The sequence below is a fragment of the Chanos chanos genome, chromosome 2 (assembly GCF_902362185.1).
Source record: "Chanos chanos chromosome 2, fChaCha1.1, whole genome shotgun sequence".
Classification (NCBI taxonomy): domain Eukaryota; kingdom Metazoa; phylum Chordata; class Actinopteri; order Gonorynchiformes; family Chanidae; genus Chanos; species Chanos chanos.
Genome location: NC_044496.1, coordinates 44,868,265 through 44,891,934, shown reverse-complemented (window position 1 = coordinate 44,891,934; position 23,670 = coordinate 44,868,265). Strand labels below are relative to the sequence as shown.

General features: G+C 39.0%; 4 protein-coding genes across 4 annotated transcripts; 2 read left to right on the top strand and 2 right to left on the bottom strand.

Annotated features, from left to right (window-relative positions):
* The first annotated feature begins 253 nt into the window (after positions 1–253).
* nudt6 (nudix (nucleoside diphosphate linked moiety X)-type motif 6) lies at positions 254–9,707 on the top strand. The gene is given in 6 exon segments (XM_030765380.1): positions 254–509; positions 992–1,195; positions 4,874–4,893; positions 4,895–4,930; positions 7,318–7,372; positions 8,487–9,707. Coding segments are annotated over 6 exon segments (942 nt in total). The 3' UTR covers positions 8,858–9,707.
* Positions 9,708–10,243: 536 nt separating this feature from the next.
* Positions 10,244–15,490, bottom strand: fgf2 (fibroblast growth factor 2). Its single transcript, XM_030765379.1, has 3 exons — positions 15,313–15,490; positions 12,732–12,835; positions 10,244–10,432 (listed from the first exon to the last, which is right to left on the bottom strand). The coding sequence occupies exons 1-3, from the start codon at positions 15,488–15,490 to the stop codon at positions 10,244–10,246; spliced, it is 471 nt and encodes a 156-aa protein (XP_030621239.1).
* Positions 15,491–18,107: 2,617 nt separating this feature from the next.
* bbs12 (Bardet-Biedl syndrome 12) lies at positions 18,108–20,060 on the bottom strand. Its single transcript, XM_030766915.1, has one exon. It carries the CDS (start codon positions 20,058–20,060, stop codon positions 18,108–18,110), a length of 1,953 nt encoding a protein of 650 aa, XP_030622775.1.
* Positions 20,061–20,752: 692 nt separating this feature from the next.
* Positions 20,753–23,301, top strand: cetn4 (centrin 4). Its single transcript, XM_030764902.1, has 5 exons — positions 20,753–20,798; positions 21,658–21,813; positions 22,304–22,432; positions 22,728–22,865; positions 23,188–23,301. The coding sequence occupies exons 1-5, from the start codon at positions 20,796–20,798 to the stop codon at positions 23,275–23,277; spliced, it is 516 nt and encodes a 171-aa protein (XP_030620762.1). The 5' UTR covers positions 20,753–20,795; the 3' UTR covers positions 23,278–23,301.
* The last annotated feature ends 369 nt before the right edge of the window (positions 23,302–23,670 follow it).

The following is a 23,670-nucleotide window of genomic DNA, read 5'->3' as shown; positions in this document are numbered from 1 at the left end:
ACAGTTATAATATATATGAAAGTCATAAAATTTCAGTCTGTAATAAATAATTAAAGAGTTAATTATAATATAAATTAATTATTCTGAAAAGTTTTAGGGTGATTGAACAACGGTGGTCTATGACACATTGGCTAACATCATTTTTATGATGCACATACTACCGGTATTACGGGTTTTATGCAACTTTTGGAACAGGACTTTTATGCAACGCTAAAGGGTCTTCAAACCCCAATAACATTGATGATTTATCAAAATGGCAACTCTAAGTAGTCGGCTGTTCCCTAGCTTTAGAAACAGCTTTATTAAACAGAAATTAAATTCTCCCGTTGCAATATTGTCAAGAAACCCTTTACGATTTTTCACGTGTAGTGCACGGCGGTGGCAGTTCCCCAGTGAAGACCGGAGCAGCAGTAGGACATTGACTGGTACTGTGGACCGGTTCGGTGGCGTTACAGTTCGAGATTTTCCGCTAGACATCAGCGACGAAGGATTTAGTAATCTTTTAGGAGGTAAATTAGCATATAGCGCTTTTTGGAACATCGATATCAATATTGTTTTTAGCATGTCGTTTTTTCTTAAATTTTTGTTTTCTGTAATCATTCTGTAATAGTATGTCCTAGGTAATGTGTGAACCACTCAACATCGAACAGTCATCAGATAATTCAACTTCCCACCATTTTATCATAATGTGCTAGTAAACACCTTGCATAGCTATCGTGGCATGCCCTAATAATAATTATGTAATTAACAGGTAATGGTATGTCATAAATGCAATGTTAGCAGGGCTCTTACGATTTTGGAGATCCTGAAAAAGTCATTGAATGTTCAAATGCTGTGTATCAGGTACGTTTTGGAAAGCAATAAATACTTTACTGCTGCAGTCAACAGAATAATTGACTGAGGTTTTGATATGAGCACTGACCCACCGTGCTCTATGTGTGTGTGTTTGTGTGCGTGTGTGTGTGCGTGTGTGTGTGTGCGTGTGTGTCAGATTCTCTATCCCAGTGGAAGGCAGAGGGCAGGATAGCTGTGTGGCTGCACATACCCATCGCTCTGAGTCGACTGGCTGCATCAGCAGCATGTCACGGTTTCACGTTCCATCACGCACGGAAGGACCAGGCAGTGCTCAGTCTGTGGATGGGGGATGGGGAGAGCAGACTGCCAGGCTATGCAACACATCAGGTTGGAGTGGCAGGTGAGAACCTATCCTCATACACACATATACACGCACGCACACTCAAATACACACAGACATACATATGATCTTATTCAACATACCACGAATCACACAAACACATAGTTAAGAGCATGATTTTTTTGTCTTTCTTTTACGTACGTAATTCAGCCCATTATACTGCTTGTGTTGCATGAGAGATACCAGACAAGTTCCTCGTACTTTCATTATTGTTGATCCATTCAAATAATGTAATGTAACATAGGTAATGTCTTGGATATACATACAGTACAGGTGAGCAATTAAAAACCTGCAGCTAGAGGGTTGCTGGTCCTAAATCTGGATGCAGGACACTTTTGTGAGATGATCTACTTATTGTCGTCTGTCACGTACTGCGAAATGTTACAGCTTCCAATGAATTGTCAAAGTGAAAGTTGAGTTTATCCTTAGTTGACAGGTCTGCAAAATGTAATTTCGAGCAGTTTCTCCCCAGTCTGGCTTCTGAGTGCCTACAGCACTGGACCTTTTAGGTCTCTGTACTGTAGAGTACTATTGAACTAACATTTTAGGTGGTTTCCTAGATTAGCCTCTTGATGGGAATATTTCAGCATCAGCTGGTACAAAGCAAGCAGTGAGTCTCAGTGTTTTACTGGTTAACCACCAGATGGTGCTATTGATATTTCCTGGCTCTAATGGCCAAACTACTCAATGTTTTTATGTCTTTGGGTTTTCCGATAGGAAATGAACTTTGTCTTTCCGTTATTAATCAGCAATTCGTTTAATTTTTTGCACATTTTGCACATTATTCGCAGGAATTTTTACAGTCCGTTGTTTCCAGAGTAACTGTAGTAGTAAAAAACCAAAATGATTCAAAGTCGCATGAATGTTAAGTAGTTACGTTACAAACTATGGCAGTCATACCAGTTAAACTAAGGATATAATTTTTGTGAACAACATAAATGTTAACTACTGTGACATAAGGAGCAGCAGCAGTTAACTCTTGATTCTGAAAACAGGAATAAGAAGACTAGTTTAAGAATGAAGTAAAAAAAAAGTGAATAAGAGAAAGTATAAAAGAAAATAAAAGTAGTGTTTTTTTTTAAATATGTAAACATGCATTGCATTTAAATATGCATGTAATTTCTTTAGAGTTATGTCTCTGAGCCCCTAACATCAGAATTTTCTCACCTAGAGTATATGAAAATTTCACCAGGTTTATGAAAAGTTAGAGACATCTTAACATTTTTTTTGTAGCAGGTGGTAATGTGTGTGTATGTGTGGGGGGGGGGGGGGGGGGGGTTGTGTGGGTGTGCATTTCCTTGGTTAGCCAGTAGGTGGTAGTATTTCAGCTTTCGGTTTAATGTGTTAACCGTATGCAGGGCATGTTGGAACATGTCTGAGGATGAGTTTTAGTATCCTAAAATGGATAGTGAATTATGTGCAATCTTTTGTGTTTGATTACTTTCAGCTTCCTCTGTGATGAAAAACACTGGAATTAGCGGACACACATTCATTATTCATCCTCTGACTAGTTCAACTAAACACATCACAAACATTTTTTTCCCATGTCTTAAACATTACAGTCCTCACAAATCAAACTGTCAGTTACAGGACTGGCTGACAGGAGGTCAATCCTTAAAATTATGACATAAGCATTTGTACAAAAAATGTGTAAAAATGTTTATATGTGTTAAAAGTGTTGGAGACACAAAACTATTAGCACCTTTGGGATTATTCTTTGTCTAAAGCTGAAACCATGTACTTCCTCAGATCAAACTGATAATATCGCTTTTGTTCATGGTTACATTACCTAATATGAGCATTTCAGACATTCAGTGACAGTCTGTAGGATTTATTTTTGAAAAACTTATTTGAGGGCGTCTTTCTAATTGAAAAGATCGGCTTAATGTAGTGGAAACGTGTTATCGCTTAAATATTGTCTTAAACCAGACAAACATAAACTCACAAACCAATGTGCATATATATATAGATATAGATATAGATATAGACATACACATACACACACACACATATATATATTTATATAATATATTTATATATACACATGTGGACTGTTTGAAATCTTTAATTTGCACCATAACTGACTGAGCAGTTCTGTCTTAATGATTAAGGGATGTGCTGGTGACCATTTCAGATTTAGAGTTACACTTACATGTGTCAAATCATAGAACTGACATACAGTATGAAAGCAGTCAGTATGTGCTACATCATAGTTTGGTTGCTCATCCTTTCTGCCCGTCCCTGCACGCAGTCCCTGTTTTCTTGAGTGACATCATCATAGGAAGTGGTTGAAGTGGCATTTCCTGTGTTTGGGATTTAATGACCTCTTTTAAAAGTGGTGTGTGCACCGCTTCTTTCTGATGTGGCCAGCATGCCGGATGGTATCAATCTCCATCTCAGAGACCAAAGCCCTGTAGAGTCATCAGGCTGTTGCATACACGTTACACATCCTTGCATTGTTGCCAGACAGTCAGGTTTTGTGATATGTTAACTGAAATTGGACCCTGAAACCAGAGGTAATAACTGGTTATGGTCAAACAGGACTGCTTAGTGGTCCCTCTAAATCTCTTCCTGGCCTGTTGATGTACATAAGAATGAAACTGTTGTTAGTTAGTGACAGACCTGTTCCTACACTGGTCACTTTTCTAGACGTTCTGACCCAGTCTCTTCCCTTCTTACTCTTCTCACCTGGTACCATATTACATGCAGTATTCATGTGCTGAACCTAAACTCAGTTTAAGGTGTCCATATATTATATTGATATTTATTGTAATCTCTCTATGGAGATCCCCCTATGTAACAGGGTTTAGTTGGTCGATTACAAAGAACTCGGGACTTCCTTTCTGGTGTTTATTAACTGTCACTCTTACTTCAAGCACACAAACATAGACACACTTAACAATATGGTGACGGCTAGTGTTAGACCTGCACATACAAAATGAAATAATGAACTTAAGTCCTAAAGAGAAGCCCTATGCATATACTGATACATAATACATCCCAAATACAGGCATGTGTGAAGTGACTGGGGTGTAGCTGACACAATGTTCACTCAATAAATATAACAGACTTCTGTGGCCATATGGCGCATTGTTTTCGCATGAAAAAATTAATAGAAAGAAATCTACATGGATCAAAAATATTGAAGAATAACCTCACCATGTGCTTCAAGTTATTGCCTAATGTACCATACTGTAGGATATGATTTAAAATGAACATTATTTTTTGAAGGCAATCAAGTGTGTGATTAAATATTTCAAAGTGTGAATCACATCTCGGCAAGCATGCGTGTGGTTTGCTGAGAGAACATGCAGGGATTCTAAAAGAACAAAAAGAGGTGCAGGTCACCACACCATGTTCCTAAACAATTAATACTGACTCATGATGTTTAAGTGTGGCAAGATTCACTATGAACAAAGAATTCAATTTTAATTTTGTTACACCTATGACTGAATTAGCTAGTCATGTAAGGGCCATTTTAATGATAAGTGTCCCCTCTTCAGATAAATGGCCCATATTGCCTGTGAGTTCATATCAGTGGCTACAATCCTGAATTTCTGGAGGTCATCTCTTAGAAGTTCTGCTGAGAAATGTACCAACACCTACTCATCCACAGCAGTGGAAACTGTGTTAATTTTGAGGGGTAATGTGAAAAATCTTTGTTTCTTTTCCTTAAAGGTGCTGTTCTGGATGAGTCGAAATGGAAAGGTTCTGGTTGTTCAGGATAAAAACAAGGTATAGTATCATAACAGTAATTTTCACAGGATTTTCCGTATTAGTTTTGTTTTTAGGTTAGATTTAGGTGAATGTGGTCAGAAAATCATATGATTAGAATATTTACTTGCTTCCATAAACCAGCTCTAGGTAAATTACGTCAGTTCAGAGAGTAAACAGACCAAACATGGTATAGTATCATAGTGGTAATTTTCACAGGATTGTCCGTATTAGTTTTGTTTTTAGGTCAGATTTAGGTAATGTATAAGTGGTCAGAAAATCATATGATTAGAATACTTATTTGCTTCCATAAACCAGCTCTAAGTAGATTACGTCAGTTCAGAGAGTAAACAGCAAGAGGAACAGAAACAGGGCTTGTGCCTGTAATGTTTGGGAGAGAAACTGGGGGCCTCTAAGGTTTCAAGACTGACAGCAGAGGATAAACCAGAATTTCATCAGAGTAGTGCCTTTTCCGTCCACCGTTTGAACCTCAGTCACCTTACTTAGGTGAACTGCAATTCCAACCACATGCTGGTAAAAATGTACAAACTTGTGTGTGTGTGTGTGTGTGTGTGTGTATGTCTAACTTGAGACACGCCTCCAGTGCACATTGCCAGTGTTCCTCATCTGCGACTGGAACACTGCTGCTCTTCATGACACGAGAGAATTCAATTTTACACTTTAAATGCTTTACAGACTGTGTCAGTATACAGATACTTTACATACTTCACAGTCTGTGTGTCTGTATATAGATACTTCAAATGCTTTACAGTCTGTGTGTCAGTATACAGATGCCTTACATGCTTTACAGTCTGTGGGTCAGTATACAGATACTTTAAATGCTTCACAGACTGTGTCTGTTTACAGATACTTTACATACTTCACAGTCTATGTGTCTGCACACAGATACTTTACATGCTTTACAGTCTATGTGTCTGTACACAGATACTTTACATGCTTTCAGTCTGTGTGTCAGTATACAGATACTTAAAACGCTTTACAGACTGTGTTAGAATACAGATGTTTTACATACTTTACAGTTTGTGTGTCAGTATGCAAAAACAGATGCAACCAGATGCCAGATGTGTGGGTTTCGTTTTTCTTTTTTTTTTTTTTTATCTCCTTTGGCAATAGAGTTCCTGATTTTCCAGAAGTGGAGGAAGTAGGTTGGACTAATTGTTTTTGGGAAACAGGGGAGGGGAGGGGGGTCACTTCTTCGTCTCTTGCTCTTTCTCTGAGGTTAATAACTCCCTGGTTCTTTACAGCAGGCAAACCAATTTGATGTGTTCAGTTGGTTGCCAGCGCTGTAGTTTATCTGGATAAATTCATCTCGTTGTAGCTATATAACTAAGCACCATATTATTACAGTCTCACAAAGATGATTTGAGAACAGGTTTTCAGAAATCCCTTCACTTAAAGCTAAATATTTTTCTCTGAATATGTTAAAGTGACCTTCATCATTAAAAAAAGAACAATACAGTCACTCATTCCTGAATGCTGAACGAAGTACCATATGCCTCAGGAAATGTCTTCTACTCTGTCTCTGCATTATTAAGGTCAGTTGGCCGGATACAGAGAGAGTTTTCTCTGTTTTTTTGTCTTATTGGGTCGTTATTCTGTTGGAATCCTGGCCATGGTTTTTGGAGGAAATCAGATGTGTGGAGCCTTCCACTCTGATGTTGTGTTTTGTTTATTCTGAGTTGAGGTTTTGGCATTCAGTAATGCTCTAAGATCTTCCATTCATACTACCGTTCTCTCCTCAGAGACAGAGGCAGTTCTAGTGATAATGTTAGCACTAAACCACACTGTTTAACTCCATTCATAGACACTGCTGTGCAAATGGTCATTCACTTAATCACACATTAAGCAAACAGAACTACATGCTTGATGATATATTTTATTGTTGGAACAAAAAGCTTGAGAAAATATAGAAGATTTTTCCTCTTAAAGAACTAACATTTCTGTTTCAGCAAATTCCATCACACTTACTGGAATACTCATTTCATAAATGTTCATTTTCTAGACTGCAGAAAGAGCATGATTTTTTCAAGAGACAAACATAGAACTATACTGATAAAAACTGTTATTTTTTCAAATCTAGCAGCATTTTTGTTTTCTTAGATTTTAAATATGAATTAAGGAAGAAAGATTAGTGATAGGTATCAGTAGACAACAAATTCTCTCATATCTCTAAAAAAAAGAGAATACAATAGAACAAAATGCATTTAGAAAAGTTTGGTTCACCCATATGTGGACACAATGGCATGATAAATATAACGTACAGTCTTCTAGAAATACATGGCTGATTGTAAATAATATGAAAAAATGAAAGGCAAGTCATAAATCTGTACTGAAAATGTTGATGTTATATATGTGTGTATATATATATATATATATATATGTTTCAGACTAAGAATGCGTGGAAGTTTCCTGGTGGACTTTCAGATCCAGGAGAAAACATTGGTCAGTTCCTTAATCACACTAACTTCACTTCTAGTATTACAATGTTTTTCAGCCATTTTCTCACACACATTTCCATTTCCACATACAGTTTAAATAGTATGGATATTACATTTTCTATTTATAGTCAGTTTACTCTTGTTTATATCATATCATATAACAAGAACAAAAAAAAATGTATCTTTTGTAAATACCACACTACATTTTGATACATTCAAGCTTTTTAGTTTTAGAAAAATAAAATGAAAAAAGAAAGAAAAAAGCTTAATACTATCAAATAATTATCCTTTTTTTAAAAAAAATTACATAAAACATCCCTTTTTTATCTAAGTGACATTATAAGCTTCCTTCACAATTAATTCAAGGTAACATAATGTGATCAGTCATACTTTAATCATTTGTAACATGGTCCTATTTCACTCCAGACAAATTTTACTAAATTGTACCTAAACTTATTTCATAGTTTTAAAAAGTAATCAGGAGCACTCAACACCTGTTAAAGTTTGTGAATCTCATGTCTATGGTACTACATGATGTAATATAAGAGCTTATGCCAACTCTTTTGATACTGAAGATGAGCCATGGATTCTTGACCATATTAAGTAACTGCACTTGTGATATCTGACACATAAATAAAGAAATGACGGGTACCGTAAATTCCCAGAGCTCACAGAAAATGGTGGTCCCTCTGAGGATTAAACACTGGCTCGGAGCAGCTTCATGTGTGTTTGTGTATCAGTCGCCCTAGGGACATCTTACCTCCATTTTTCCTCTTAAGAAGGAAAACCAATGTTTTATCTTGACTGTCCAATACAAATATTTTGATATTTCAAGATAAAAGTGAGTACAGCTTCCCCTATGTGCTGTAAAGTGTCACTTAGCTATGTTTACAAACAGGACTTTTCACTCTGGCCTGTGGACATAGAGTCCTTGCTAGATTTTACCCTTGCCCTAATATAAAAGACTGATTTCTATCTGGAACACAAGTATGCACACTCTTTAGCCAGTCAGTGACATATGAAAATGAAAACCAGCAGGACATGAAGATGGTTTGTGGGCCACAGGTGAGTTGGTTTGCTTTTGAATCTCTCTGAAAGTATTCCAATTTGTTTTACAGGTGTGACAGCAGTCCGTGAAGTGTTTGAGGAGACAGGGGTTCGGGCTGAATTCCGCTCACTTCTGAGTATCCGGCAGCAGCACAACCACCCAGGAGCCTTCGGAATGTCTGACATGTACCTGATCTGCCGACTCATACCACTGACATACGACATCAACTTCTGCACACAGGAATGTCTCCGCTGTGATTGGATGGAAGTAGCTGAACTTGCCAAAACCAGTGACACCACACCCATTACAAGCCGGATCGCTCGTTTGCTCCTGCATGGATTGGAACATGGATTCCACACTGTCGACCTCACTATGGAGGAGCTTCCTGCCGTTTATTCTGGAATGTTCTATCAGTTGTACCACCGTCAGCTACCTCAGTGACTCTGATTGTCTGCATTAGACTCTGAGGAGGATGTGATGTGAGAACGGACTGGACTGAGCTGTGACTATCATATAGTTCCACCTTGCAGGCAAAATACCAAACTTAGAGGACAAAGGTTTGATCTAAGAGGTTAAAGCTTAAAGCTGGAATCAAGTTTAAGGCTAATTTGAGAATGCTGTGGCCAGCTACTTATCCAAGGTGTTGGTTATAACAAAAATGAAGGCTTGTATGAGCAATTTTGGAGTCAGATTAGAGATAAAAGGTCAGGTCTAATTTAAGGGTAAATACTCTCTCAGATTTATTAGGTCATGGGTACAGTTCTTGTCAAGAATTAAAGACTCTTATTAGCCATAGAAATCTATTCTGTCTTTCCTGAAAGTAAAGTTACTGGGTTAGAGATCATATCCAAGGCTTAACTATTTGCACTGTTTTCATGTTCAATGCCTTTTCCTGAATGGATGATTCTGCATGTAAGGATCACTGGCCTGATAGTCAGAGCTCAGGGACACTTCAATAGAACCATGGTCAGTATCTATGGAAACCATACTTGAAGCATAACATTTAGTTCAGATCTCTGGACCGGACATTGTACACATTTCACCAGTGGCATTTTGTGGGCATCAATCAAAGACTCACACCCTAATGTTTATTAGGGCAGAGCTGTCTAGGGGCTTGAGAGACAAAAGATTATCATTAAGTTTTGCTATTTATGGTACTAAGATAAATTCACAATGAAGTCCTAAGAATGTCGGACAAAGAAAAGTTTTAAAGTTGTGTCAACTTAAAATGTCTCCTAGTGAATACTGTATTTATACAATAGTAGAAATCCCAATGTTGTTATATCTGTTAACAAATTCCTCTATAAATACCTCAATAAAATGATATCATGTGAAAGAATCCATGTGCTTTTTCTTTTGTCTTCTGCACGATAAACATCCTCTTGTTCACCACAATTTCTGATGCGTGCATACAGAAAGGACAAAGTAAAATACCTTTTTTCTTTGAGACTGCAACGGAAACACATAAAGGTGTCCAAAGCAGTCTCATTTAACTCACATTATGTAACCGTAGCGACATTCTGATTGGGTAAGCCCGACTTCAGTCAATATAAAGACCATCTCCTGAGCGGCCACTGTCACATGGGAACAGTAGAGCTTTGGTATGTAGTTAATCTATGCTAGCAGCATTACTGTTCAAGCAAACAAAAAAATCAACAACTTCCTCAACAATACACATATTTTTTTCTGCTCAATTTTGACTGAAGTTGAGGTGTTCTTGCAGTTTCTGATTTTCTGACCTCAAAGTCTTCTTCACATCTTTAAAGTGCCTCCATTTTTGTGACGGCAGCAAAACGTCAATTTTTTTTGTTTGTTTTTTTTTTTTGTTCAAGGAGATCTGGCAGACATTGGGAGGAAGAGGATTGCCTTCTGACCTGGTCCAGTCTTAGGGCCTGTCTTATACTGACCCGTCCTTTTCAAGGCCACGTACCAGTTTGGGTATTTCCTTGACCGATAGGTATTGTAGTTATTCGACTCCAGACGTTCCAGGAAATAGCACTCATCTGTCGCTCGTCTCTGTAAGGTCGCGAGAGAGTAGTTTTACAGAACATGCCTTGAAGATGACGAATTTGAAAAAATAGCTGCCAAACATATAATTTCCTTTACAGATTTTAAAGATCCTAAGATATTAAAGATTTTTAAGATATTAAACATTTTTGGTGAGAAATCGAAAACACTGACAATGTAAATTTTACTTGGACATCAGTTGGGGAATGAATCAGCATTCATATATGTATCTAAGGGAAAACAAAGTGCTACATTGGCTGAGTTTTTGAAGAGTTGGGGACATCATTCCTGATTGGACTTTGATTTAATCGGTTATTGAAAGAGAAAGTGGAGGAGGGAAACTCAGACCTGACCCCTCAGTAGAGTTAAGACCAACAATTATGCGCAGCATTTCATATGAATTATTGGGGATTACAAATTAAAAAAGCACATATTTTAATATATTTCTCAATCAGAGGGACAGTTTGAGAACATCTAAAAAGTTTTTAGATGAATTTCAGAACATTGAACAATCATTTATCAGCCTGTTTAAGCTAGGTGAACAGTAGTTGACCATCATTTACCATTAATAAGCATCATTCTCTTAGTCTATGTTTGCGATGAGCATGAAGTGGTGTTTTGTAAGCCTACCAAAGGGAACAGAATCCTTAACAGTTGACTCTACACTGTTTCTACACTGCTAGCGCACTCACCAAACAACAGCAGACAAAACAGACTGATCGGTTCTGTCCATCTAACCTTGCATGGCAGGCGTAGTTCACTATGAACATCAGAATGTTGAACCCTGTTCAAACTGCCCACACCCTCTTTGATAAAGTTTTTGGGCAGGACCCTGCTTCTTATGGAAGACAGTCTAGCTCCTTTGTAAACCCAAACATTGTCTCACCACCAAGCTAGCACACATTGACAATTTAAACTGCACCCTCCTTCATCCCTAACCTCAGTTTCCATTACTAATCCATGAGAAGATTTTAAATAAAAGTTGTAAACAGGGACACATGTAGTCTAAGAACAGTTTGATGGTTAACTGTACACTCGCATGGAAACTTGGCTTCAGTTAGAGTTTATGCTGCATGAAATATTGTTTCACTAACTGGAGATGTGCTGAGTTTGAAGTAAATCAGACTGTAGCCTTTTAATGTTATGATATAGTGCCCTGAAGCTCAGCTGCAAGTCTTATTTTAATACTAACATTCTTGAAAAAAATTATGAAAGTCTTTATTGCTCTGTCCAAGACGAGACGTAAATAGCTCTCTTATTACAAGCCAAGTTATCTTATTATAAGCAAATTCTGTCAAAGAAGAAAACACATCAAAAGTATCATTGACCCAGTAGAAACATCAGCCCTACAGAGTGTGGATCTGTGGAGTCTCCACAGCTGTTACCTTGACTGAGTACTTATGCAAAGCGTACATACTATTTGTGGTTTTAAGTATGACAACATGAGTTTCCTCTGAGGGACTATGTTACCTGCCACCAGACTCAGTGTCAGTAGAGACAGCCTGAGCACATATTAACATATGTGTGTGTGTCAGTGGGTGGCTTGTAGTGGCTTGCAGTCATTCATCAGAGTTTGGGAGGAGATATACCGCCTTGGGTCTAAAACAGCTGTGGTCTTGACCTCAAAACCACCCCGCCACATCTGTACTTTGAGTTCCACTGTACTGCTTTAACTTACTGTCCAGTTTGAGATTCTGCCTTTCACAGAAATTATGGGAAATCCTGACAGAGAACGAGGAGTGGCTGATCTCTAAGGGAAAGTTGGAGTCTCTTCTAAGAGTTTATATATATGTGTGTGTGTGTGCGCGCGCATGTGTGTATATAGATATAGATATATAGATATATGACAAGTGTCCCAGTTATTCTGAATGGCTGAGGAAGTGCACGAGGAAGTGCATTCACTGTCAGAATACAATTTCAGCTTTATCTGACATCTTCACCTAACTATTTTCCATTTCCATGCAGATATATTTTTTTAATAGAATCACATACCTGAAATTGATTTTCTTTGATAAACTGAGCATTAATATGAAAAAAAATAAACACATTTTGATTCATTTTGTTTGTTGTAATGGTCAATCGTCTGATCGAAGGATCAGATAAACTTGTATTATTACTTTTTTTATTGATTTTTTTTAAAATTATTATTAAGGATTTTAATTGTGGGCTGTTCTATTGGTGTTGCATGGTCTATAATGTCAAAGTAGTTATTGCTCTGTTTTAAAAAAGTGTATTCTTGTGTAAAATTGAGGCCAGCCAGAGGAGTCAACTAGCATTGTGTAAAACTTTCTAAGATGACAAAACTTACCGCTCCGAACAGTCTGCCATCTGCATTCATGGCCAGATATCGATTGGCTGACAATCCCTTAATCACCACTTCCCCTACCGATGTGGCCTGGAACTGCAGCCTTACTGCAAGACAGCACAACACAACAGGGCTTTTGTTCAATAAAATATCCACCCACTCACCCACACATACCCACACATAGACATCTCCCAGCCAATTATTACAATGTCAACACTCCCTGCTCTAAACCCACCCCAGACAAGGTTATGACCAATTGAGAGCTGCTATTCATGCTGCTAGCACACTGACAGAGCTCCAGTGTGGTTCTGATCTGGCAAAGTCAAATTTGTCCCCTGTGGACCAGATTAGGAAATGATACATTTTTGCTCCGTTAGCTCACATTTCTGGAAAGTTATGTGCAGCATTGGCCTGGAACAAACACTAGCTATTTTTTTTTCTCTTAGTTCCAGTTTCCATTAGTCATGAGGAGTTCATACTGTAATAGATAACAATGACAGGGCTGGCGATCCTTAGGCCTTTGACTTAAATGCTGTGAACTGACTGCTTGAACTGAATACATGTTGTAAAGCATAGTACGAATGATTTGATATAGGACATATTGAGGAAAATTTAGTTTCTCCTTTCTGTTAAGGTAACTTAACAAGTACACGACTGGAATCAGAGTTAAATAAGAATACCAACAATACCTGAGGAGTTGCCAAACAACCTAAGACATCTGGAACTCACCAAAAATTTCAGTAAATAATAGTAAAGAAGAAGAAGAAGAAGAAGAAAAAGAATTCGATTTACTGCCGTACTTTAACAAGAATGAATGCAAAACAAACAGAAAACGAAGAGAAAAAAAAACAGTCTGCTTTTCCAGATTGTATCATAGGGTGTCAGCAGTAGCAAAAACAGCTGTACCTCAATGACAAAATCATTTTTGTGTTTGTTTCCCAGTGTTGACTAACATCTCAAAGAATGTGTATCAGTCTCGAGTGAAGATATTAGCCATGGTTGTTTGTGTTCAGTGAACAAGCCTTCCCCATGGCTGTAGGAAGCATACGAGTCTCACCCTCTCGGCTTGTAGGGAATGCACTATGCATTTATGAAGGCATGTGGTCAGTTTTCATCATCCCACAGCCTGATTACATCAGCAATGATCATTTTCACCAGCTGTGACCTTCGGTGGATCATTACCCAGAGCAGGTGCTGCGGTCAGTGATGGACTAATTACAGTCTCATATTCTTTTCCCGTAGCCAATGACTAAGAATTACAAGGATTGTGAATTCAGTTAAACAAAAAAAAAGTGCAGCACATTTGAGTTGGTTGTTACTACTTGAAACGGTCCAGTTATGTAAAAATGTACTCTCTTTCGAGACCAATGATTCTTAAGTACACAGAACACTATAAATTACTGGACATGACCTTAACAGCCTAGAACAAATTAACATATTCATTCTTGACCACCTCAGAATGGACATGGATTATTTGTAGTGATGTGGTGAATGCTGAGGTCATTAGTATACATTATTTTGACTGGAAGTATTGGACAGTCTTATTTACTAACATCATTTGTGCATGGAAATCCACAGACATTGCAAATTTCCTGACCGATTATAGACTAAGATAATGGTTTCTATTGAAATAAAATGTGTCATAAACTCTAAAAAACAAAAACAAAAACACAAAAATCTAAAGGGGAGCTCTGCAGTTCCTCAGTTCAACTGTTGAAATCAAAGAGCAACAGAAATCACACACACACACACACACACACACACACACACATACACACGCACACACACACACACACATTTGTATTTCACAGAATTTCACTGTCTCTGTCCTATCTGTCTCTCTATCACACATATTCACCCTCTGCCCAACCTCAGCACTCTCTTCCTCTCTTTCTCTTTCTCTTTCTCTCTCTGTCCCACATGCACTTTCCAGCCCACTGTTCTTGCATGAGAAAAGAGGACCATTGCTTGGCAGTGTTGGAAACTCTGTATTTTAATCAGACAGTCAAGAGTATGAATAATCTAGGAATAATCTGGAATAAACTGGTCTGTCCACTCTGTCTCCGTGCATCTGAGGCAGTTCTTCTCCGCCTTTTCTACCTCAACTCTTTTTCCTGGCTTGCATCAAATTCTGGAGAATTTGGGACATTTTCATAATATCGGAAGTATTACCAGAACAGCCTACTGCGTCATTACAGTAATATGGGTGGAATATCTGACCCTATGTTTCAGTGCAGACAATACCAGTTCTGTAAATTTAACATATATTGTTGTTATATATTTAAGATCAAATTAATGCTCTGAGGCCATTAACATCTGATTATCTCAAATAGTAATCCAGTCATGAAACTCAATGGTCTGTACTATTACGGAGCTTGTGTTTTTAACACACAATATTTTATATATAACAAATATACAGCCCAAATGTGTTAGTCTGAAACACATCTCTCCCAAAAGTGCTGCAACAACAACCAAGACTTCTATCAGTCGCCTATGATTTCGGTGTGTTCCATACTGAAACGCAGAACTACTTTCTGCCCTCTCCACTAATGAAGGGGAAAAATCAAGATGAAAATCAACTGACCGTGAGGGTCATTCTTCTCCCGGATTCCGTCCACTCTTCCGTCAGAGTTGATGCGTAAGAAGTAGCCACCATTTTTACAGTACAGTCTCTTGGGTTCTCTAAAGTTAGCTGAAGGGAATCCACTGCTGCCCCCATCGTCAGGAGTGGCGGGTAGGGTAGTGATTTCTCCTGTAGCCATCTCTCCCCTCTCTTTCCTCTTCCCTCTCTTTCTGTCTCTCCTCTCGTCTGCACTCCTGGAGCACCTCAATGGGTCCCAGACCTCCCCTCCTCCCTCTTTCCTTGCCTCCGCTGTGAGGCTGAATCTCGTTAACCCTGTAGGTCAGAGGGTCTATTTAAGAATCCCCCCTTTGGAGCGGCATAGCCCTCCGCCAACCACTGAAAACTAACACACATACACACGATGAAAAAGTGTGTCGCTGCGTCTACAGGATCACTCTCTTTCTCCCTCACTGTCCTATAAACGAAAAAGAAAGGCAGTGATGAAAGTGTGGTTGGGTCATATCAGGGTGGATGAGTGAGTTTCTCTCTTTCTGCCCTATACTCGTTTTGAGCTACACTGTTTACAGCAGCTGGAGAAGATCAGCACAGGTTTCCCTCTCGGGCCTCATCCCGCATGCGCTCTGTTCCCTCTCCCCCTCTCTCTCTCTCTCTCTTTCAGTGAGGTTGTCCAGGCAGAGAGAGAAGGAGAAAAGTAAAGACTTCCATTACAAGCAGAGCTGTTTCACAGGCCCTCATACAATTAACACCAAATGATTTAGTCAGCTAAAGCTGGACAAACGAAATCAAACCCTGTTTGTATCATTGAAATACAAGCAATATCAGCAAAACAATAATTAATACCTAATCCTTAACAAGAATTAGCTGTTCATTTCAAGCCATTCAAAGAATGAGTATAAAAAAAATAACATCATACAAACATTTCTCAGCTGTGGCTTGTAGCGCGACCAGTTATTTTCCAAAGCTTACTCATACTTCAATCACCACATTAACAGGATAGCAGAATAAGTAACTCTGAGGCTTCCTTGACTCGACTGATGAAATATAAAGACTCTGTAATGTCCAGTGAATGGCCAAAGGACCAGCCACATCTGAGAGTACTGCGGCGAACAGTTTAGAGTAGCCCAGTGGTACTGGCTGACCAAGACAGAATAAGAAATTTACAGAAATGGCCTGATTTTGATTATATTCTTATTAATTAAAGAGAACTACAATGAATGTGGTTGTTAAAGAGAGCTCTAACCCTAGAGATTTAAATCAATTTGGGACAGAGTGCCAAGATACCGTTGTTTAACTTAATAATTTTAGACAGGGACACATGCACACACTCTCCGTCTCTCTCTCACACACACACACGCATTTTTCTTTCTCTCTCATAGACGCATTAACATACGGGGCATCTGATGTCTTGCAGTCTGTTTGCAAAGTCTTTCCCTTCAGAGGCTCCCACACACTTTTGTGCAGTGTATCTGAGCAGTAGTTAAGTTAGATTAGAAAACACGTACATACACAACCTCTTTTACTCTGCAAGAACTACAGTCTGTATAATTCTAAATACAGACACACAAACATACCCAGTCTGCAAGGTCTCCAGTTTGTTCTATGGAAACACACACACATACTCTAGCACATATTAACACTGTCCTCAATCTGACCTTTTAAACATAACACTGTCATTATTCTCTACTGTGTTCTCTTACCCACAGCATTATGCTAGTAGACTAATACACGTATGCCTTCCACTCTGAGATGTTCAGAAACTGGCTTGATAAACGTGCAAATACAGTGCTGACCAAACCAAATAGCCTGAAATAGTCACTGGATTTAAATAATAATTACAATTGTGTTTCCATTGAAAAACAAATGATTTAACCCTTTCAACTTAAATCTTTCACAGTTACACATCCTCTCACGCAAGGCACTTTCATTTGCTGTGAGCAATGGCTGAATCACCATGGTGACGCACTGAGGATGTCCGCATTGCTCTTTGTTTAGAACTAAGAATGACATTGGCTCCAAAATACATAAAAACTGAGTGACATAAAACCTTCCTCTGTCCTGAAGTCTTCCTCCCCTCTGTGAAAGTGTGTGCCTGTGTGTGTGTTTGAACCGAAAGTACAGACTTTAAAGGTCAATACACAATTATAGACCTGAAAAACACATGCTAGACACACCTCAAACACAAATATTAAACATCAGACACTGCACCCCCCCCCCCAAAAAAAACCAAATGAAAGAACACAAAATGAGACTTCTATAAGCTGTTTAATAAACATGCAAATGGGTCATGGATGGTGTGTTTGTCCGTAGCCCCATTCTGTGCTGGTTGAAAACCCATTTTCTACTGCTTCACTGTCATACTTTTGTCTCCCCCCTGTGGAAGGAACAGATTTCTTTTTCTGCATAGTGTAAAACCAAGAGGAGATGTGGTAAATTTAATAACAGTGTGCTGATTTAAATTAGCGCATAGGAGTTTTCAATCTGATGACATTCAGAAAATACAGGTAATACAGTTCTTAGCCTATGTCTGACCTTTCAAAGTTACCTTAAAATGAAATCTCGAAAACAGGTTGATAAATTTATTACCTAACAACACATAGAAGAAGGGGCATGCAAGAGTTGAATTCTTACACTTATTTTATCATCTTAATTGTTCTTTGGTTAGCTTCCCTCTGCTCTGGTGTAGATACTCTGCATGTTGTTGCATTGTAACAAGATGAAATTAAAATAAAACACACAAAAATAAATAAAACACCTAAGAATTGTAAGAAAATACACACAATATTTCACGGTTCAAGTTACAGAAACACAAGTCCATTGTGCTGGGTCTCTCCCTGAGTTACTCCTGTAATTATTTCTGTGTCTGTCTGCAGCACCAAACACACTATATCCAGAGCTCTCTTCCATACCTCCATTTTCACTCGCACGTTATCATACACTCTGACCTGCTCTCTCTCTCCCTCTCCCTCACTCACACCTCTTACATTCACTGATGCCCAAAACCCCTCAGCACACAGGGGCAGCCCATTGTCCAAGTCCCTCAGCTGCTGACTTAGTGCAGTCCATGCATCTGTTTTTGATTGGTAGGTACCGCTATTAAACAAAATCATGGAGACATAGTCAATCCAACCATCCATCATTAGCTGCAGGACGGTTTTTCGGTATGGACTGGATGATATAGACCGTCTGCCTTCTTCTGATTTAATGTGTTTGTGAAGCCGCTGGGTGCAGAGCAGCTCTGTTACCCCGGCGCCAGGCAGAACTTTTCTGTCCCGGAGAGCGTGACCCAGCCTGTGAGCGCAGCCCCAGAACTGGTCCTCCAGAGCCTGCAGTTTAGCATGGACTGAACTGGTGATAACTGCAGTGACCAGAGTACTACTTTTTGCACTGATGGTGACCGCTACAAAGTCGTTTTTTTGGATGTGCCTGCATTCTCTCCATGTTGCCACTTGAACCCCTGTCCCAATGCAGCGCTCATTGAGTTGTGTTACATATGTAATAGGAACAGCTCCGGAAGTCATTGCAAAGTCCTTCAGCACAGAGACCTTTACTTTCTCTATAGCCAGGATGTTATGACCAATCAGGTGGTCTTTTAGTTTCCTGGTAACAATACCATTCACAAGGAGGAGGTCTACACCAAGTCTGAGAAGTGCTGATAAAACTCCTTCCATCCATTTGTCCTCTGCACTGAAACCGGTCAGGTCAGAGAGATTGGCCACATACCTGACATTCTCTGGGGTGTTGAAGCCTAAGTGTCGATACCTCTCACTGAGGTCACCTTTCACCAAAGCAAGTCGCAACTCTCGATCTTTGAGATGTTTGAGGAGAGTTGCCTGCTCAACATCAAGGAGAACAACAAACCCTAAGAACACACATGAATACTCCTCAGGTACAAAAGGCAACAAACACGTTACCAGTTTATCAACATTAAAATCTTCAAAACTGGAACCAGTTGAGCCATTTCTAGACTGCACCCTGTTTGCTTTCAAGACTAAGTTCATCATATCTTCACACCCGTGGCTTAGAGCATTGGCTATGTGACAAATAGCAAAACTTTTTGAGTCCTCTTTGTGAGAATGCTGACTTGATGCAGGACTTTCAGTCTTGTTGTCATCTGAACTGAAATATCTGCTGTGCTTCAGTTTGACTCTTTGTTTCATTGGGGTTTTCCCTCTGTTGGAATGAGCTGAGGTATTTCCATCTACTGTGCTTGTAGACTCTGGAGACAATATATTTTGAGTTGATCCCTCTAACCCAGTTCTGAGTTGGGGAGGTGAACAGTGCCCAGGAGGTAAACCACCTATAGCGCTATGCATGCCTCTCTGGGATACTTCTCTGTAGAAAGTCTCCTCTATAGGCACAGCGATTTGTCTACATGTCTCCAAACACACTTCCAGACCCTCAGAAATGGCAGCAATGATGCAAGGAACCTCAATGCCTTTATGAAGGCACTCCAGTGCTACCCTACTCCAAACCCCTGTCAGAAAGATTAGTGACCCACTCCCTGACTGTAGAACCTTCTGATGGGCCTGAACAGTCTCATTCAGCAGCTGCCCAGCAGAGCAGCTCAGGTCCAAACACTCCAGTAGACGAAAACTAGAGCAAACCAGAGACGAGTCCCCGTTGGCTTCATCCTGGATGAATTTATATACTTTGTTGGGACCCAAGAAACCATGCATGGCTGCAGCCAGGGCCTCCAACTGCTGCAAGCCAACGTGGCATCCAGGATATATAACTGAACTTCTCAACATGGTTCTCTGTAGGTTAAATAAAGGATAAGCATTCATTAAAATCTGTTTGCTGTCTAAAAGTTGTTCTTATCGACTTTAAAATACGACAAAAACTGGTGTACTACGGTGAGATGAATAAACCCCGACCAGAATAACTGCACATTGCAATTAATACAGAATGATAATTGTTCGGAAAATATGCACGTTCCAACACGAAACATACAGGAATGAGGTCCACACGCTTTGATAATACAACTGAAACTCATCTGAAATTGTTTGAGTCGGTTTCGGATATCGACACCACAGGCACACTACTTTTGTTTGACGACGTCGACAAAAAAAGCTTCAACGATTAGAGTGAGCTCTCAGAGAAACACAAACACAAACACATTGTCTGATACAAACCTTTATATTGTTTAGTCGCTACATTCGGGCCGTCTTCATATGCGCATGCTCAGATTAAATCGCGCACAAGCCGAAAGCGCCCAATAACCCGCTTGTTGCTAAGAAACAGACCCTAAACGCGGCAACACGTCCCACCTCCTAACTTTTAATTGGTCAAACGTTTTTTCACTCGGTGAAGTAGCTTGCTATTGGACCATTCCCTTGTCACTGTGATGACTCTCCTCAGAAGTTGTTGCTACAAACGCACGTAGAGGAAGTAAGGAGTATAGTATCAGTTAACAGATTTTTTTATAAGGAGTTCTTCGTAGTTTTGATGCTAAAATTATAATTTTTGGATACACAAACTGAAAAATGGTATGTACTATGCTGATAGTATGAAAACTACATATGAAATGTCGGGAGATAAATTTACGCAAGAATTATTTAGCATATTCAGCTATCTAGCTAGCTTTTGGCTCGTTTGGTAGCTTGTTGTGCGGTTTGTAATAGTAGCCGTTTGCAAGGTTTTACCAATTTACCAAACGGTCTGTCAATGCTAGTGTGTTTTTTACCCGAAATCACACAGCGTAGTGTTTTATTTGTCTGGACGTTGGGACACCGTCTTCCAGCTGAAATAAACCACATGCTCCCCAGTTGTTTGCTTCACTTCATGCATCAACTTCATCAACGTCATAGACGTCAGTCAATTAGCTTGCAAATAAGTGAAGTTTACATTGCATTATTCAAAGGGACACTGACCGACGCCGAACACTAATTTGGCAGGACTGGCAACTTGGAAACAGTATAACGTGAAGCATTATTACGTTAGTGTATGGAAGTCTTATTAGTATGTCAGTAAACAGTGGTGTGATTGGCTTGAACAGTTTTTTTGTTCATTCTCCAAGAATGCTAGGCACCGTCCTAGTATTCAAATGACGATAACTAGTATTTTAATCTATTCGCGACAAATTCTCACGACTGTGCCTCTCATCACATATAGGTTTAATAGTCACTGTCTCTGTCTCTCTCTCAAATACGTAGTACCCTTATTTTTTCAGTGTGCTGAATAAAAACCATATAAATTGGAGTTTTCTAAAGCTGTACCCAAAATTTACTGATTTGCTGTGTTAATACAATTGTGTCTATTATGCGTCAGTCCTAAACGCTGCTATATTATCCCACCTTAACAACTGAACTTTTTCTTTCCCATTTGCCATGGTTATGTGTTCTTAAGGCTTCCAGTTTCAGAAAACCAGCCAACACAGCAAACCAACGGAAGAAAGCAGGTCCTAAACCAGATCTTACAGAGGAGCAGAAGCAGGAAATCAGAGAGGCCTTTGATCTGTTTGACACAGATGGTTCTGGAACCATAGATGTAAAGGAACTTAAGGTAGGATCACAGTGTTGGCATGTAGCACCACACTTAAGTTGTGTCAGTTTGATATTTCATTTTGATATCCAAATATGGCTTCCAGAAACCAATTACTGACATTTTCACCACCATGAAATGCCTCTCTCTGAGGTAGATGTTTTTGTTGCATTTAAAAATTCTGTCCTGTGCTGGTGAATTTTGTATTTCATTTATCAGGTTTTGTAAACCTTGGCTTAGTTTATGTGCTGAACAGTATATGTGCTCGGGGCAGCATGGTGATTCAATGGTTAGCACTTTTGCCTCACAGCAAGAGGGAATCCCGGCCATCCTAGGTCCTTTCTGTATAGAGTTGGCATGTTCTTTGCATGTTTGCATGGGTTTCCGCCGGTTTGTCCCACTGTGTACCGTGGATAGGGCTGGGATGACAATAAAGGATTTCATTAATCATTTGGTTCGTTCATTCATTAACGTGATTATCACTATAAGCATTTGGCCACATCTGCTGCAGGTTGCCATGCGTGCTCTTGGCTTTGAGCCGAAGAAAGAAGAGATCAAGAAGATGATCGCAGACATTGATAAGGAAGGCTCAGGCACCATCGACTTCAACGACTTTCTTAGCATGATGACACAAAAAATGGTAAAGCTTCTAAATAAAACTAAAGCCATAAACCATAAATATGTTTCTATCTAAGGTTTCACTCCTAGATTTTGTTCCATTAGAAATGTTTCACAGATATTGTCCTATTTACATCCTAAAGATTACAAGACAGATTGCATTACCATATTCACAGCCCATGAAGTAAGTCCACTGCCAGTTTGCGTGTACGATTGCTATTCTTTGAGAGTTAATGCGCTATTTTTTATGAATTGAGTTTACAAGCCTCTATTGGAGATTAGATTTCTGTCACGTTGTGCTGTGTTTCCCACGACAGAGTGAAAAAGACTCGAAAGAGGAGATTTTGAAGGCGTTTAGGTTGTTTGATGATGACAGCACAGGCAGAATTTCCTTCAAAAATCTCAAACGAGTTGCTAAGGAGCTGGGAGAGACCCTCACAGATGAGGAACTCCAGGTATTTGCTGTCATGGGATCTTTAAATAGTCTTATCTGCATACTTGTCAAAGTTTTCCACTGGGTTTAATGCAGTATCAGCGGAGTGATGCATCATTACTGATGTGCTGACGATGAAGTATTTGTTCCACTAGTATTTACAGTCTATCTATGAATGTTGATTAGATTGAATGATGACTCAATCCCAACGAAATTACACGTGGTCAAATAAGTGTGTTCACACAATTGTGGCTTTTTTCAGGGTCTTTTGAGAGAGAAGGCTTGATATTTATCAGTGTTATTGTTGTCAGTGCTGTGTGTTAATGCCCCTTTGCTTTTGGCAGGAAATGATCGATGAGGCAGACAGAGATGGAGATGGAGAGGTCAGTGAGGAGGAGTTCCTTCGGATAATGAAGAAGACCAGTCTATATTGAACACTTCTGTTTTTAGTTCTACTTTTGCTTCTCACTCTGTCTTTGATTCTCAGTATCTCTCTCTTTTTCTTTCTGTCCCTCTCTGGCTATCAGCTGTACGTTTAACATTGAGTTGGTGTCCCAAAGAAATAACTTGAATTTATGTTTGTTTCTGAGATCTTAGTATTGTAGCTGTCAATTTTGAATCACATTTGAAGTTTATAAATATTATTTTAATCTGTACATATTTTGTATTATACTTGAGAATAATAAAACATTCTGTTCATATTATCGTTTTCATTGTAATCATATTTAATCGCATCAAATTAAGCTTTTCATCAACCATGTTCATTCTTCATTTTTTGAATCATTGTGCCATATTTATTTGGAATCATATGTGGAAGAATACACAGA